Source organism: Terrapene carolina, unplaced genomic scaffold (assembly GCF_002925995.2).
Source record: "Terrapene carolina triunguis isolate 2854851 unplaced genomic scaffold, T_m_triunguis-2.0 Scaffold88, whole genome shotgun sequence".
In the NCBI taxonomy this organism is placed as follows: Eukaryota; Metazoa; Chordata; order Testudines; family Emydidae; genus Terrapene; species Terrapene triunguis.
The window spans coordinates 44,740,727-44,758,436 of NW_020664439.1; the positions used below are offsets into that span (position 1 = coordinate 44,740,727).

The window sequence follows — 17,710 nt, forward strand, 5'->3', positions numbered from 1 at the left end:
GGACGCTCCCCCGCACCTCTCCCCTTTATCCAGGGCTGGGCGTGGTCCAGACGCTCCCCTACATATCCCCCCTTTACCCCAGGGCTGGGTGTGGTCCGGACGCTCCCCCGCACCTCTCCCCTTTATCCAGGGCTGGGCGTGGTCCAGACGCTCCCCTACATATCCCCCCTTTACCCCAGGGCTGGGCGTGGTCCGGACGCTCCCCCGCACCTCCCCCCTTTGCCCCAGGGCTGGGCGTGGTCCGGATGCTCCCCCGCACCTCCCCCCTTTGCCCCAGGGCTGGGCGTGGTCCGGACGCTCTCCTGCATGTCCCCTGCTTTACCACAGAACTGTGTGTGGCCTGCATGCTCTCCTGCATGTCCCCCCTTTACCCCAGGGCTGGCCGTGGTCTGGATCACCTCCCCCCTTTGCCCCAGGGCTGGGCGTGGTCCGGACGTTCCCCCGCACCTCTCCCCCTTTGCCCAGGCTGCTTGCTTCCCTCCTATGCCCAGGGCTTTGGGGACAGGCCCATCCATTGTTCTCCGGGCAGGAGCCCCCGTGCCCCAGCCTCCGATCAGCCCTTCCCCCAGGACTCAGTCCAGATCCCGGCCAGACGCACGCGGCCAGGCAGCCTCTGAGAAGCCGTTTCCCGGCTGACGCACTGGGCTGGCCGTGGCCCCGTGGACTCCCCATGTACGGGCTCCGCTGCTGGGCTCAGCCCACTGGGACCCCCAGCGCAGGGCAGCCCATGTGGGGACGGGCCTTCAGCCATGGCTGGGCTGGTTTGGAGCCAGCAGCCTCGGCTCCCAGCCCCCTGGCTGGCCTGGCCCCCATGGGAGAGGCTGTGGCCATGACTCGTGGGGCCCAGGCCGGCTGCCCCAAGAATGGATGTAGCAGTAACGGCTGGGTGGGTTTAGCTGTCGAATACATCAGGCTGCAAGGGGCCATTATTCACTCCCCCCCCCCCCCCCGTGACCATCTGCCCTGTCTCATGCCAGCTCCTCGGGCTGGGTGTGGCTCTGGCACTGCCCCCCAGTCCTGGTGCGGGAGGGGACACTGTGCCCGGCGGGTTCCCAGCAGGAAGATTTCAGCTGTTCAGTGACTCTCTGGACCCACTTCCCCCGGGAAGGGCGCTGGAGGCAGCCTGAGGGCTGGGCGCTGGCTCCCTGTCTCTGCTGCTTGGCTGCCCCATGGCTGTCTCTGGCTTGGGGGGCTCCTGCCCTATGCTGCTCCTTCTCTCAGGGGGTGGCACTGCGGTGACCCCCAGGACGGGAGGGGCACAGGCCCTGGGGTGGTGGGGCTGGATTTCTCTCCTGGGTCCCCCCGTGAGAGGTGGGCGTGGGGGGTGTGTGGCAGGGGGACGTGCCTGGGGTCGGGAGCAGGGCGAACGCAGTGCCAGTCTCTCCGTGCAGCACAGGTGGGCGGGGGACGAAGGGCGCACCCTGGCGGTGCCGCCAAGGGACCCCATGGCAGAAGAACTGGCATCCCGGCTCCCCTCAGAGGGCCACGGGGGCCCAGTGTCTGGCTCAGCACTGCCAGAGCCAGTGGGGCAGGTCAGAGCTGGAGGTGCCCTTGGGGTTGCCCAATGCTGCCTCCTGCCCTGCTGCTGGATGCACCAACCAGAATAGCCTCCAGCCCTCTAAGGTGTGTGGGGCTCTGTTCGCCCGGCCAGCCAAGGGGGTGCCTGATGCTATTGTCTCCCCCAGCTGGTGCTGTTCTCCGGGAAGCTGAACACCATCGCCGCCATTGTGACCATCTTCTTCCTGCTGGTCTACGCCACCGTCGACCTGGCCTGCCTGGCCCTCGAGTGGGCGTCGGCCCCCAACTTCAGGTACCCGGACCAGGGTGGGCGGTAGGGGGTGGGCAAAGAGGCTGTCTGCTAGTGAGGTGTCCTGGAGCCGTTGGCACCAGCCACTGTGACGCACTCACACCGCTATGCTGTGCCCCGCCTGGCAACCCCCGACACACAGTGCCACTGGGCAGCAGGGGGCAAGGGTGGGCTGGTAATTGGGTCCCCCATGGCCCCAAAACCTGCAAGGGAGGGCAGGCCTGTTCTCCCCCTCCCCCCCCCAGCCAGCACCAAGCTGGAATCTGCCGGCCCCACATCTCTTTCCCCCCGCCCCACCTCCGCCACCCCTCCCCAGGATGTGTGCATGGAGGGATGGGATGGACTGGGCTTAGGTCCCCCTAGCCCCGCGTTGCCAGCCACTGCCACCCAACTCCAGCCTCTTGGGTGCCCCATGCTTGGCAGACAGGGGCCAGGAGCTCGGCCAGAAAGTGAGTCAGTTGCAGGGGTTATGCGGGTCATGCTGTCTCCCCACTGCCCCACCTCCCTGGGACTGGGGGGTGCAGAGAAGCCCTCGGCCTGGTCAGCGCTCCCCAGAGCAGGGATCTCAGCTGGCACTGAGGTATCAGAGGAGATTGCCCCTACGCCCTGCTTCTCACTGATGAACCTCCCCCCCCCCACCCCCCAAACTGGGCACGAACCGATCAATGTGAGCCCCCCCACTCCCAGCACGCATAATCCGTGGTGATCAATCCCCGCCCCCCTCTAATCCCATCAAGCCGAGCGCGGCGCTGGGTAATAAGCATTTATGAGCCTGGTTAAAAAGCTTTTGCCCTTGAGCAAATACCATTTTTAGCCAGGAAAAAACAACCACCCCCCAATGGAAACAGCAGCCCCGAGCGCGCCGGGCGATTGGTGGGAGATTTATGGCTCGCGTCCTGCTGCGCTCCCGGGGCAGCGCGCCAGGCGGGGCCGGAGCACGCCTTCCATTAGCGGTAATTAAACCGAGGGAGAGCCCAGCCTCCTTCCTGGAACAGTCTGCCTGCGCATGCACAGCCACCCACTGCCCTGCCCCCCAGCAAAGGGGGCCTGCTCGGGAGGAAGAAGGTGGTGAAGACCCAGACAGAGTCCTGGGCTCTGCCCCCATTCCCCTTGGTCCAGCCACTAGATCGCTCAGGGATCACCCGTGCAACAGGGGTGGGTCCCCTTCTGCTGAGGAAGGGGCTAGAGGCTGAGATGAGGACCCCATCGTTAGAGTCTAGGGGGCTTGGGGAGGGGGAGGTCCTATCACAGGGCAGGGCAGAACCCAGCTCTAGTAAGCCTCAGGAAATGTCTTAACCACTAGCCTGTGCTGCCTCTCCCTACTGCCATTCCCCTTCCCCCCATCCCGTTGGCTGGTGCGTGCGTCCAGGCTGGGAGCGCGTGGGGCAGGGACTCTCTCGATGGGCACGTGCAGCACCTGGCACGGTGGGGTTCTCCAGGTGCTAACGACCAGACCCGGCTGCTGGGGGGGAAGAGCGGGCGCTGCGCCTACGGGGTGGGTTGCCGCAGGTTTCCCAGGCCTGGAGAAAATGGCCCTGGAATTAGGAAGAGTCTAGTGAAAATGGGCCAGTCTCTCTCCGTTTTTTGTGCCATCCCCCAGTAGCCCCGGGGGCCGTGTGCTGAAGTTAATGGCTGGGGGTGGCACAGCCCTCCAGAGGCCAGGTTCCTGCGGTTGGCGCGGCTCAGGCTATGGCGCCCCTGCCTGCAGAGGGACCTGGGGCTGGGAGCTGGCACTTCTAAGGCACCCTGGTGTGGAGTGTGGGCAGGGCTCCGTGCGTCAGACCGACCCTGTCTTACTCATCCTCAGTGTGGCATGGCCTGGTGCTCACTGGTAACTCTGCTCTCCCTGCCTTGCGCTGCCCAGCGTTAAACGGCCCATTGGCAGTGGCGCCAGCGGCCTGTCTACACTATGGCTCCCTGCATTGCCATTGCAGGAGGAGCACCTGGGGGGCTAGGGCAATGGAGGGGCATTTGCAGGAGATACGAAGGAGGAGCCTGCTGCGCCGTGGGGACCCAGGTGAGGGGCCTGGCCATGGGGGGCAGCTCCTCAGTGGGGCTGGGTTCTCCATGGGTACCTACTGTTTGTCAGTGCTGATCTCAGCCCCTTCACTCTGCACAAACCTGCGCTGTCCTCCCTGGGCCCCAGACCAGACCCCAGAGCATCTCTCACTGCTGGCCAGAACCCCTGGCCCCTGAGAGAGCCCCCACTCCCTGGAGACCAGCCACTGCCACCATGGAGGAGAGCATTGGTCCATCTGGTCTGGTATCCTGCCCCTGGGCCAGGCCTGTCCTGTTCAGTCCCCGGGGTATCTGAGCACCTCTCTGCCTCGCCGGGGCCATGTCCTGCGTGGGGCGTTTGGTCTGGGACCGGCCCCCGAGAAGGCCCTGAACCGATGAGCCTGACCCTGGTGGTAGAGAGTTCCACTGGCCCGAGGAGCAGAGCTGCCGGCCACGGGCCCATCCCAGGATACCCTGGGCCCAGGGCGTGGAGCGCCTTGAAGGCGAGGAGCCGAGGCCTCGAGCGTGGCCCTGTTCTGCGTGGGTGGGGTGGGCTCGCTGTAGCCTGTTGCCGAGGCGAGGTGTTGCAGAGTTCTGGACTAGCTGGCGTTTGCTGAGGCCTCCGTGCCCAGGCCCGTCCCGTGGCTGTCGTCCCGCTGAGAGGTGAGAATGGCCAGGGCCTCGTCAGCCGCAGATGGGGGAAGTGTTACTCACGGATGCTGGTAGGTGAGAGCTCAGTGTCTGCCGGGAACCCAGCCGCCTGCTGACCCCAGGCTGACTCAGCCAGCCGCGGCCGTGCAGAGCAGACTGTGCCGTGGCTGCAAACTCTGCTGGGAGCTTGTCCTCTGCCCACCAGCGTCCCTGCTGGCTGGCTTGGTTCAGCCGCTGCCAGGAGTTGATCTTGGCCGAGCGACACTGGGGCCCTGTGTGTCCCCTGGTCATTGCTTTCCAAAGAGCCTCTGGGCTGCCCGAGGTCTTGATCCTCCTGCGGGATGACGGGCCAGCAGGGCCGAGGTGCGTGTACCTGCCCCAGTGCTGCCTCGGCTGGGATGGCTGCCCCGGTGAGCTCGCAGCGGTGGGACGCCACCATCCCCGTGGGGTGCGTGGGGCCGGGCGCCAGTGCAGGGCCCCAGAGCAGAGACAGGGCAGGTGACAGTGGCTTGGCCAGACGGCCGGGGTGGCAGGAAGGGTACAGCATGAGAAGATACCCCGTGAGTGCCCAGGGCTGGGGGGAGAACGGAGAGCTGGCAGGGAGAGGTAGCCCCAGAGCGAGCCGGGGGGCAGCCCCATGTGCTATGGGGTGGGGGGCCGGGCTTGGTTACAGGGTGGCTGGGGCTGGCCTGGCTAAGGGGCTCTCTGCCCACCCCATCCAGCATCTCCCCCTCCTTCTGCGTCGCTCTCCCGCCCCCCCGCCTCAATGCAGCATTCTCCCCTCCTTCCCCACCGCTCGGCTCTCCCCTCCCGCTCCCCGCCGAGGTCTCCGACATGCGAAATAAAAAGGAGATTTTAATTACCTTTCAGCAAAAACAACAATTAGAGAAAATAACAGCTTCTGCGGGCCCGCCTCCTCTGCGCTCCCGTGCCGCGCCGGCTTGGGCGCCCTGCTCTGCTGGCTCCGGCTGCGTCTCTGAGCTGACCTGCCCCACGGGCCGGGGTGTTTCACCTGTTCTAGCCGCGCTTTGTCTCTCTCTCTCGTAAAGGTTAAGGGCCCCGGGGAGCGGGTTCTGCTCCACGTTCATGGCTCGTGGATCTGGAGCGCAGGACGGCTCCATCAATGCTGCCTGCCGTGATCTCCCCTAGCAGCCCCCTGCTTGGGGAGAGGCATGAAAGGGCAGGAGCCAGGGTGCCAACCCCAGGGGCAGGGCACAGGTAGGACCCCGTCTGAGTCTGCAGCCAGCCTGAACCGAGCTCTGAGCAGGGCAACCTGCCCCACTCACCGCAGTGGCGGTGTTGACTCTGAAACCTACTGGTGGCCATTCACATGGCACTAGGGCGACTTACTGCTCTGCTGACCATCCCAGCAGAAGCCGTCAGCTCCGTGCGTATCCCACAGCCCCAGTGCCGTCCCCCATCTCCCACCATGCACTGACCTGTGGCTTGGATTGGGGATGCCCCAGCCTGAGCCCCTGGGGCGAGGGAGCCAGAGGGCCGGGGAGCAAGCAGAGCGGGAGGAAAACTCGGCGCCCCCCAGAGGCGGCGCGTCTCTTTCAAGCTAAGCGGCCAGGCCCCTCCCCTACTGATCCCCAGGGGCCAGGGTCAGTGGCGTGGGATTGGGGGTGCGAGGGTTGCCGCGGCGATTGGGGGGGCTGCGGCTGGAGCGACCTGGGGAGGGGGCCCCTTGGCGGTGCTGAGGCGGAGAGCAATTTTCCCAGCTGGCTGCATTAGCGCAGGCGGGGGCCTGCCGGAGATGGTAATTGCCGGCGCCGGGCCCTGCCTAATGGATGTTGTGATTAAGCTCTTATTATGGAGCGGGAGGCGGGAGGGGGTGGGCGGCGATGCGGGGGGCGATTGGGAGGGGGCGCGAGCAACTGACGGCTTTGGGGATGGAAGGAGAGAGCCTGGGGTTTCTCTGCGCCAGCCCCACTGGAACAGCAGCCCACCCGTGGGGGGCACGCAGGCCCTGCCTCACGTGGCCCCTTCCCCTCCCAAGGAGGTGCTACAGTCTGGGGGGTGGGCTGAGCTGTTCGGTTGCCCCCAAGGCCCTCCCGCACCCCCAGCCACGGCCCCTTCTCTCCCCTCAGCTGAGCTGAGCTCCCCCTCCCCACTCCAGCGTAGCTTCCCCTCCGGGCACCTGGCTGAGAAGGGGGCGCTGCGCTCCGCCCACCTCCCTGGGGTAGGGAAGAGTCCATCAGCCCCTCTGGCAGAGGAGAGGGGGACTGAGGCAAGGGATAGCTCAGGGTCACATGCCACAGCTGTATCAGAACCCAGGAGTCCCCTCCCCTCTGAGAGCTCTGCATAGAACCCAGGAGTCCTGACTCCTAGACCCCCTGCCCTCTGCTCTAACCCACTACACCCCCCCCCCCCCCCCCCCCCCCCCGCTCTAACCCCTCCCAGAGCTCAGTATTACCTGCCTGTGCATGACTCTGCCTCCCGGCCAGCCCAGCCCCCATGCTGAGCACAGCCCCCCCACGCCACCTCCTGCAGTGATGGGGCCAGGCAGGTGACAAATAGCTTTTACCTCTGGCCCACTGCAGCCACCTGTAGCTGCACGGATGCCAAGCCTGTCCTCCAGCCCGCTGAGGGCCCTTGGGCTACGCCGTGACTCAGGGACAGCTGTGATCGCCCCTGGACGGCCTCCCTTGCTCTCCGCGCCGGCTTGGGAGCCATCAGCCAGTGCCAGTCACTGCCACCTCCCGGGGCCGCGGGCAGAGGAACAGGGGTGGGACCGCCTGGCCATGCCCTGCGCTCTGTGATCACAGCAGCCTGGCACCCAGCAAGCCTGGAGGAGGCCGATCCCTCCCGGCCGGGGCCACTTCACGCTGGCTCCTGCAGCCACAACACAGCCCTTGGCCGAGCCACCCGCTGGCTCTTCTGGGCTGGGCAAGGCGCGGGCAAGGGACGGGGACCCCTGCTGAGGCCAGCACGCTGCCCGGCCAGGGAGCTAGAGGCTGGCAGAAGGAGGGGGCAAGTCTCAGCCCTGCCCCATCTGAGAGCGCCAGGGTGACCACAGCCAGCTTGGCACAAGCGGAACTGGCTTTGTAGCCCCCAGAGTGGCAGGTGCTCCTTCGGGCTGCTCCGTGGTGGGGCCTGCAGGGGGCGCTCGGCTGGCTGCACCCGCCCTGGGGGGGAAAGGGAGGCCTTCAGGCGCGGGGCCACCGGTCCAGCCCCACTGACGCCCTCCCTCTTTGGGAAATAAGGGCTTTGCCGTCACTTTCCGCGGTTCTCCTTCTGGTCCTCAGTTCTCTGGGAAACATCCTCTCCCTTCCTTTCCTGTCAACTTCCTGGAGCGCTGCTTGTGTTCCTGCCAGGCCCTCTCTCCTCCATCGCAGCTTCCCCCGGTAGCAGGCAGGCGGCGGCAGCACTATCTGCCCATGCCACCCGCGGGCACCAGCAGCGGACTCCGGTGCTGGGCGGTTCTGTACAGTTTCCAGCCCAGCGCCCCTGCTGTTGGAGCAGACCAGCTGCTCCGGGGAGGCCGGGCGGTCTGCCTCAGAGGCCGTAGATCTGGTGTCCCTCAGTCGCCGAGTGGGATTGCACTTGGTCGATCTGGCTTCAGCCTTGGCCTCCGGGGCCGTTGGTGGGCGTCCCGATTTGCCGTGGTTGGAAGGGGTGAGGAGGGTGGGCATTGGCTCCCTGCCTTCCCAAGCCCTGAATTGGCCCCATGCTAAGCCACTGGGCCGTGCGGCTGAGGGCAGGAACTGCCCCTGGACGATCTGCTCCAGTGAGTGCCGCCCGTGCCAGGGGTTGGCGCTGAGTCAGCCTGCAGTCTGTTGGCAGCGCAGTGGGTAATGAATTGTTTATGACCTGTGCCTCGGCTTTTCAATGAGCTGAAACGTGTCAGATAATAAGTTGTTTATAAGCCGTAAATCTGCGGCACAATAAACCAACGTCGGGCTGTTTAAGCGTGAGTTGTGAGCTGACGCCCCATTGGGCCGGGCATTGATGATGAGTTGCGAGCCGGTGTCCCGTTGGCTAGCGGATCGGCGCCGAGGCACGAGGATGGCTTCCGTTGGGCGGCGAGCTGATGATGAGCCCTGAGCTGCGAGCCCATTGGGCAGCAGGTTGGTGATGCGTCGTGAGCGCCGGTCTCATTGGGTAACGGCTTGATGATGAGTTGTGAGCTGAAGTCCCGTTGGGTAATGAATTACTCAGAGATGTATTTGCTTGGGAGAAGTAAATCTGGTCTGTACATTGTTGCCGAGTTGTGATTATATTGTACCACGCTCTGTAAATCACGGATAACACCTTGATATACGGCGCCGAGAGCGGGTTGTAATTGAAACCAAATGCAGGCAACTCAGAGGTGCGGCATCTCTCCGGCAGGGCCGCTCTGCTTCCCGCGCAGAGCAAAGCCGGGCAGCGATGCCCACGGCGCAGCATAGCTGGCGCTTTGGGATGCCCTGGAGCTTTCCTGCCAGAGCCGTCTCCAGAACTCCGACTCGGTTTCTCACCACGATAATCATCCCCAAAGAGCTCTCCGGCTCTGCCAGCGGTAGGTGGCATTCGTGAGCTCACGGCCTGACCTAGACCTGGGATCCCGGACTCCGGGGTTCTGATTCTGTCTTTGGGCAAGTCACTCCCGCGCTTTGCCTCAGTTTGCCCACCTGTGAAATGGGGACGATGCTCTGTGCCCATCTCCCAGGTATGTTAGGGATGAAGAAGTGAATGGGTCCAAGCCTTATGGCAAGGGGATTCCCAGCCCTTGGCATGATTGCTGGCTCCCTCTCTCACTCAGATGGGAGATGGAGTTCCCTTGGTATCTCACTGGGGTGCCACTTCCTGCAGCACCTGGGCACCAAGCTCCCCCCATGTGAGGAACTGCAAGCCCTGTGTGGGTTTCCTCAGCCAAACGCTGCCCTTTTGTTCAGCCCGGAAAGGAGATTCCCAAGCGGGAAGGTGCCGCAGAGTTGTCCCCCGCACAGCACGCTCCTGCTGTTCTAGTGCATGGCTCTCGCTGGAGCACGGGTGCAGGCGAGAACATCTGTGGCAACAGTGTGTGTCTCTGATCATTCTAGACTGCAGTGTCTAAGTGGTAGACCCCAGCTTAGCGCCTGTTACTGCTCCCCAGTGCTTCTGGCAAATACAGTCGCTGGCTGTTGTGGGGCAAGCAGCATAACTGGATGATGGGAAGCTGTTCTCGGGTGCGATTCCAGCGCTCACCCCGTACCCTGGGGCTAGGCAGAGGTCAGAGGAGGAGAAATCTCAGGGAGCCGGGGAACAGCAGCAGGGTGAGAGGAGCTGGCTGGCTGCAGCACATGCACATAACCTGTTGCTGGACTGGCTGCTCCAGCCACACAAGGACACGTCAGGCACGTTCCCTCCAAGCCGCGGCTGTTCGCTGCTCTACCCAGAGCAGCGCTGGGCTCGTTTTCGCACAAAGAGCAATTAGCGGCTTCCGATGTAATTAGCTAACGATCCCTTCGGCTCAAGCAGCCTGACACATAAGGAGAGCGGGCTGCCGGGCTGCATTGTCCTCTCCAAACCCTGCGCTCAGACGGGAGCCCCCAGTTCCTCAGCCTTTGGAAACCGGAGAGGTGGCCAGGCCCGGTGAGATCTGGCGTTTGCCCCGTAGATCTGAGTGCTGGGGGGGGGGGCAGGGCGCTGGGCTGGGAGTGGCTTGTTCTCTGGCGAGATGGGAAGCAACAGTGTTAAAAATCAGAGGGGGCTAGTGGCGGCGGACCGACTCCGTGCCCTCCCCCGGCACACACACACACGTGGGCCCCCATCCACACACGCATGCACATACATGAATGTCTTCAGCGTCCCCACAAAGATGAGCTGGGCAGCTCTGCAGGGAGGCGCAGGAGCAGACAGGCTGGAGGAGCTCAGGGTAGTGTCAGGTGTGTCTGGGGTCCCGCTGGCCCTGCTGTCTGAGCGCTAATTACTAAGTGGATGGTTATTGACAGTCCCTGTCCCCCTCCAGTTTGCTGGGCAAGCAGAGAGGCCTCCATGAGAAGGAATTAATGATCCAGACACATTTTGAAGGAAAATAAGCCCTGAATTCAGCTTGGCTAGAGACACAATCTTCCCCCAAAGATTCGTGGGGAAACTGAGGCCCAGGGTCACACAGGGAGCCAGTGGCAGAGCTGGGAAGGCGCCATGGGGCCTGACTCCCAGTCCCATGCCCCCTGCTCCAGCCCATGCTGTCTGGCCCTGGCGTGGCGCTGGCGCTAGGAGTCTCCCTATGCTGCCTGCCCCAGGGCTTCCCAGCCCCTCAGCCCAGAGCAGTGGGCTCCTCCCGGGCCCATCCTGCAGGGTGCTGGGCGCTTCCCCAGAGCCGCAGCCAGACCTGCTCCAGTCGCCTCCAGCGAGAGCAGAGGCAGTGCCGCTCAGCTCCGGCTCGGGCCCCCTCAGCCTTGATTACGCGCGGGGAGCCTGGAGATGAAGGATAAAATGCCTTCCCCAATCGATCACTGCTGCTGCTATCAGACACCCCGCACCGGCTCTCCGCGGTGATTGGCAGGCCCCGGCGCTCCGAGCCATTGCATTCCCGTCACATTCTCCAGTCCGGCAACCTGGCTCCCATCCCCAGCCGCAAGGGGAAGGGACCCTGGGCCTGCCAGGCAGGGAACGCTCCTGCCGTGGGGGCTGAGGAGCAGACTGTGTGCCAGCACCCCCCGGGCGTCCTATGCTGCAGCCTGTGCCCACCCGCAGCCCCCCAGAGGGAGGGGATGGGTCCGTCTGGCTGAGCGGCCTGGCCTGCTGAGACCCCAGCCCATGGCTCCATGGTACGGGCAGTCAGGGCTGCCCCCGGCTCCCCACCCCGGGGCACGACGCAGGCACCACTGGGCTGGAGTGGAATGGTCTTGGCAGAGCGGGACTTGGGACCGTCTGCTCCCAAAGTGGGCTGCTCCCCCTCGGCTAATGGAGCGTCCCCGTGAGGTGCTGGGACGGGGGGTAGCTGGTGCTCTGGTACCGCAGCGCTTCTGGGTGTACACATCCCCAGCACGATTCAACCAAGCGGGCCCCAGAGACGGGCGGGAGGGGCGTGGGGGAACATGCACATTGCCTGCCAGAGTCCTAAGAGTTAACGTCCCAGCCGGCTCTGCTGCTGGGCGGGGGGAGCGGGCTGGGGGGAGCGTTTATGAGGATCGATTCCCCACTTAGCCGCAATCTCGCTTTATTATTCACCTTTTTTTCCCTTTAGAGGAGAAGCAGCCCCCCCTCCCCCCCGCCTCCCTCCCCTCTGGCCTTTGTCTCTGGTTTGCAGGGTTGTTGCTAGCGGCTGGGGGTGGGGAGCATCATTACCGGCCTTCCTTAAATCTTCCCAAGCAATCTCGCTCAGACAGCGGGTGAGATGAGCACCGGTTAATTAAACCAAGTACAGCCCCCCCAAGCTGAACCCTGCGATTCTGCGCCTGTCTTTTAATAACATGCACCATTGGAAATCCCGGCCCCTCCCGAGCACCGCCCCCGGGCCGGGGAACTGCGTTTCCACTGGGCTCATCCCCAGGTCCGAGCCCCCAGTATGAAATTAAAACAACTAGGGATTGCCAGTGATAAAGCAGCCCTCAGCCCATGCCCCCCACCCCCAGCCACTGCTGCGCAGGGGGGCCGGGGAGGGCTCTTCCCCACGGATGCTGAGTGGGGAGACAGACGGGGTGTGGCCGGGCTCAGGGCCCTGCCGGATGAAGGCAAGTGGCTAGCCAGTGTCTGTCCCGTTTTCACCAGCCAGAAGGCTGGGCCGGTGCCCGCTGGTGCCACGGGGCACGAGTGGCTCCTGCCATCGCAGGCAGCTGAGCTGTGACGGATTCGCTGTGCCCAGCTGGTAGGGGTAGTGCCCGGCCTGGAAGGTCCATCCTGCAGGCCCCAAGGGCTAGGATTGGGTAGGGACTTGGAACCACAGGCTGTAGTGCTTGGCCCTCTCCCAATGCCCCTGCCAGAGGGGTCAGTCAAGCTGGGTCCGGTTCTCCCCTTGGCCGCTCTCCTGGGGGACAGATCCCTCCACAAGTCCCCAGATGGATTAGAACCAGCCCGACCCTGAGGCTACCCCCATCTGAGGCTGACTAGCCCTCGGCGCTCTGCTCGCTAGCCGAGCGGCCAGCTGCCCGCGTGGCTCCCGGCTCCTGCTGCCCACGCACCGCGCTGAGGCCCCGTCTCTGCTGTCCCCTGCAGGCCCACGTTCCAGTACTTCACCTGGCACACCTGTGTGCTGGGCATCCTGGGCTGCGGCGTCATGATGTTCCTCATTAGCCCCATCTACGCCTCGGCCAGCGTGGCCTTCATGCTGCTGCTGCTGCTGGCCCTGCACTACCTGTCCCCGAGCAGCGGCTGGGGCTACATCAGCCAGGCCCTCATCTTCCACCAGGTAAGCGTGGGCGCCTCCCCCGGGTAGGTTAGCTGGGCCGCCCCCTCCCAGGTGTCTCCCTCCCTCCCTGCTGGGGATCGGGGGCACTTTCCTCCCCTGCTGCCCTCACCTTGCCGCCTCGGGAGTCCCTGCTCGTTCCCTTTCCCCAGCGCTGGGCTCACGCTCCGGTGCGGGAGGCACGTCGCCCACCCAGCCTGTCATTTGGAGTCATCAGATCAGCGCTGAAAACTCCCATTAGAGCTTAATGGACTCTGCTGATCGCCCGGCTGCAGCTCCTTGGGAGCAGCACCTCTGCGCGGAGCACCGGGGTGGCGTTCGGCAACTCGCGCCTTGTTGTGGTTCCACCGGCCGGCGTGAGTGGAGCGGGGGGGGGGGGGGGTGTCTCCTCTCGCGCTGACACCGGTGTAAATCCAGGGGGACCCCGCGGAGTCAGTGGGGCTGCTCCAGAGTCACACCCTGCAGGGAATGGCCAGCTGCCTTCGATGGCGCGGCTGGGCTCCGCATGGTGGGACCCTCCCGTTTGGCCAGATCCTACCAATTGGCTCGCTCAGTCGCCCCTTGGAACTGGGGTCCAATGGGAGTTAGGCACCGCAGCCCCTTTCAGGAGCTGGACCTCAGGTCCCTGGAGGCTCTTTGCCAAACCCCTCCTGCAGGGAGGGGTCTCCTGGGGTCCTGCAGAGGGACTCTCCCCTCCCCGGAGGGGTACCTGAGGCTGCCTGCACCCGTGGGGCAGTGTGTGCCCTAGTGTAGATGGGGCTTGGGCACTGGTGGGACTTGGCGGGGAAGATGCTGCAGCCCCGCCTGCCCCAGCGCTCATCCCACCCTGGCACAGGGCAGCTACTGGCCCTTCCTGCGGGAGGAGCAAACACCGCCCCCACTGCCTACTCCCCCCTAAGCCCTGTCTGGCCTCCCTGCCCCTCCCCCCACTACCAGCGTGGCTGTTCACCCTCCCCCAACCCTCTCCTCGGGCTACCAGGGGCTGCCAGGCCCAGCGCCTCATTTCTCGGTCTACGGCAGGCGGGCAGCTCCTCCCAACTCCACACCGTCGCCACGGTGCATTTAAGCAGCTCAGCAAGGTGGTGCCTGGGCCGGGCCTGCCCTCCCCGCACTCAGTGCCCATGCCAGGCACGGCCGCCACCCACCTGCTCGTTACCCCATTGCTTTCTCCCGACGGACTCAGAGCTGGGTCGTCCCCTGTTCTTTGTGCCGGGGTGAGTGGGAGGGGCGGGGGCAGCTGGGGGCGGAGGTGCCTATGCCAGGCACACAGACCATGCCAGGCTGCCTTCAGGCAGGCCAAGGGCTAACGAGATGCCATTGAATCTGCCCCGCCCCCCCAGTCTATCCGCCCTGACCACCCGCTCTGCCCCTGCCGCCAGGTCCGGAAGTACCTGCTGATGCTGGACGTCCGTAAGGAGCACGTCAAGTTCTGGCGCCCCCAGATGCTGCTGATGGTGCAGAACCCCCGGTCCAGCGTCCGGCTGATCAGCTTCATCAACGACCTGAAGAAGAGCGGCCTGTACGTGCTGGGCCACGTGGAGCTGGCGGAGTTAGGTGAGAGCAGGGCCTGGCCCAGAGGGGCTGCCGTGGCGACAGAGCAAACCCGGGCGATCCAGGCCCTAGGGGAGCAGAGCTCAGGGGCTGGAGGTGACACCAGGTCGGGGGGACCTGGGGAACTGCTCTTGCAGGGGGCTGCCTCGGAGCTGAGCTCCCCCCCAGATGTGGGGCCCGGGGCTGCCAGCTCGGGGAGGGGGCTGTTCTCACCGCCAGCCGCAGCGCGCAGGGCCTGACGCTGCCCCGTCTCTCCCCAGACGCCCTGCCCTCCGACCCCCTGCAGACCCAGGCCGACTCCTGGCTCCTGCTGGTCGACAGGCTGAACATCAAAGCCTTTGTGAATCTCACGCTGGCCGACTCGGTGAGACACGGCGTCCAGCAACTGCTCTTCATCTCCGGCCTGGGTGAGTCCCCGCCCGCCTCGCGGACGCCGCTCGCCGCCTGCAGCCCCCGAGCTGGGCGCTGCGGGAGGGGGGCCCACGGCCCAGCCACCAGGGTTACCGCCTGCTGGTGTCTCTCCTGGCAGCTGTGGGGATGGAGCAGAGGTGCCTGAACTGCCCTGCCCTGCCCACTCCCTGCTTGGGGCAGCCGCGGGCTCTGGGACCAGTGGAGCCTGGGACTGCCCGTGTATCCCTCCCTGCCCTCGGCCTGGTCCTGAGCTGGGGGAGCACTCTGTGTGCGTGCCAGGGCGACTCACCTGCGTGTGGGTGTCGCCCCTGCCGCCCCAGCCCTCCCCTGCCAGGTGGCGGGAGCCGGTGGAGACACAGAGCTCGGGCAGGACATGGCTTCGCTCCCCCCACGAGGCCAGCTGGCTCATCCCCACTCCTCACCGAGGGCATGGTGCTCAGCCGGGGCAGAGCGCGAGGGCTGGTGTGACGGACCCACAGGATCGGGGTCATGGGCCCAGCTTTGGAACAGTCTCTGGGAGGCCCCCTGCAGCGTGCCAGACCCCCGAGAGGTCTCATCTTCCTGCATGGTGAGCCCCATGGCTTCACCGCCTCCTTAGGCCAGGCCTCTGGGCCTGCAGCCCCCCTGCTTCCCACCGGGAGCTCCGCTCAGCCAGTCCCACTGAGGCAGACCCCTGAGGGAGACCCGTACAAACACAGGGGGCAACGCAGCCCTTCGCCAGCACCCACAGGGCGCTCAGCCAGCGCTGGCACCCAGCCGGGTTTATTAGTCAAAGGACGCAGCACAGGGCGTCCTTGGTGAGCCCAGAGAAAAGACAGTTACAGCCTGGGCCATCCTGGTCAGCCAGAGCCCCAGGCCCCCGGTGATCTCTCTGTGTCCCCGTTCAGGTGTGGGCCCGGACTGCTCCCCACAGCCCCCACTTAACTTCCAGCTCACCCCGCCCAGCCTTTGTTCCCCAGCTGGGCAAACATGACTTGGCGTTGGTTATCAAAGTCCCAGTGATTGGGTTTGCCATTGTCTTCTCAACCGCTCCATTGCTATGGGGCCCAGGCCCCAGACAGCCAGAAGCCATGAGCCTCTGCAGAGAACAAACAGCCCTTTCTGCCTCCTAGATAGCCCTGCAGCATATAGGGGAAACTGAGGCACATATCAGCTTGGTAACAATAGTACAGAAAATCCCCACCTGGCCCCGGGGGTTCAATAGTCCCTGGCTCTGCGCAGTGGGGCAAAGCGGTGGAGCAGCGAACTGCACCTGCCAGGCGCTGAGTCACCTAGGCCGGCAGAGGGAGGAGTGGTGGGCCATTGCCAGCCTCGGTGCTGCTCTGAGGGCAGGCCGGCCGCCAGCACAGGGTACCTGGAGCCCGAGGCGCTGCCCCCAAGCACCGCACGGCACAGACGCGCTGGCCCCACAGGCTGGGCTGGGACTCTGGGAGCGCTCGGCTGGCAGGGTGATGTCTGTGAGCAGCCAGCCCCAGCAGCTAACTTCAGGCCGTGCTCTCCCGCAGGTGGTATGCGGCCCAACACCATCGTGCTGGGCTTCTACGACGGCGCCACACCCCGGGACGGGCTGGCGCAGCACCCGGCCTTCGAGGGCGGCGAGGAGGCGGCGCAGCTGATCTTCCCGCCGGTGCGGGGGGCCGCAGCCCCCAGGAGGCTGTCGCCCCAGGAGTACGTGGCTGTGGTGGCCGATGCGGTGAAGATGCTGCGGAATGTGATGCTGGCTCGCTCCTTCGAGCACTTCGACAAGGCGCGGGCGCCCTCCATTGACGTCTGGCCCCTCAACCTGCTGCGCCCTGACAGCGCCCGCTACGCCGACACCTGCAGCCTCTTCCTGCTGCAGATGGCCTGCGTGCTCAGCATGGTACGCTCCTGGCGCCACGCCCAGCTCCGCCTCTTCCTGTGCGTGGAGACCGGGGCCAGGACCCGCGGGCAGGAGGACAAGCTGCGCCAGCTGCTGAAGGAGCTGCGCATCCAGGCTGCCATCCGCATGGTGCCCTGGGACGCCGTGGTGGCCTTGCACTGGCAGAAGCAGCAGGAGCAGCGGGCCAGGCCGGCGGAGGCAGCCATGAACTTCCCTGGCAATGCCACCTGCATCTCTGACGAATACCTGAAAGCAGCCAACAGGCTGATCCTAGAGCAGAGCCCCTCGCCCACCATCCGCTTCCTCTACCTGCCCCGGCCCCCCGCTGACACCAGCCTCTACCCCAGCTACCTGCACCAGCTGGAGCTGCTCACCCGGGACCTGGGCCCCACCCTGCTGGTGCACGGTGTCAGCGCCGTCACCAGCACCGAGCTCTAGCCCGGCCTGGCCCCCGGGCCTGGCACTGCAACGGGGAAGGGGACTGCGGCACTCGGACCGGGTCGGCTCAGGGCCTCCCGGTCTGGATTCTCTGGCAGAGAACCCCCTAAGCTCTCCCCCCATGCCGCCCTCACCCAGGGGCTCCCTATACCCCTCGCCCCCCCCCGCGCTCACTCAGGCCTCCTGCACCCCGCTGGTGCGTGTGGCTGGTAATTGCCGGGACTCGGACTGCCCCAGCTGGAGAACCGCCAAGCCCCTGAGAAGCTTGGGCAGCGGCAGTGATGGGCACAGAGACTCCGGCTGGCCCTGGTGGTGAAAGGCCGGTTGTCAGGAGACACAAGGAGCACGTGACGAACGCTCTGGAGTCTCCGCGTTCCCTGGCGGGCTGGGATCTAGGGGGGCGTGGAGGGGAACAAGAGCCCGGCAGGTAAAATGGCCCCAGCCCAGTGTGGACGATGGGCAGGGCCCATGCCCTGAAGCTGCCAGTAACTTCATTTGCACTGAAACGTGTTACTGAAATAAATCTGCCATGGGAGGCTCCAGGCAGAGCCCTGGCCTGGATTATTGAGTCTCTGGGTTTGATGCTGCCCCCCACGTCTCCAGCTGTCCCCCGCGCTAGCCCGGCGGGTGCCCCGGTGCAGCACGTGCCCACCGGCAGCCTGACCCCGCCCCGTTTGCT

At 65.4% G+C, this 17,710-nt stretch overlaps 1 protein-coding gene across 1 annotated transcript in view; it reads left to right on the plus strand.

The window, feature by feature from the left end:
• SLC12A9 (solute carrier family 12 member 9) overlaps positions 1-17,186 on the plus strand; it is a 38,997-nt gene extending 21,811 nt beyond the window's left edge. Inside the window, exons 9-13 of the mRNA XM_026649934.2 lie at positions 1,686-1,810; positions 12,581-12,773; positions 14,150-14,324; positions 14,582-14,728; positions 16,238-17,186. Coding sequence (XP_026505719.1) covers positions 1,686-1,810; positions 12,581-12,773; positions 14,150-14,324; positions 14,582-14,728; positions 16,238-17,031 — 1,434 coding nt within the window. The 3' untranslated portion in view covers positions 17,032-17,186. The remainder of the gene's footprint in view (positions 1-1,685; positions 1,811-12,580; positions 12,774-14,149; positions 14,325-14,581; positions 14,729-16,237) is intronic.
• The last annotated feature ends 524 nt before the right edge of the window (positions 17,187-17,710 follow it).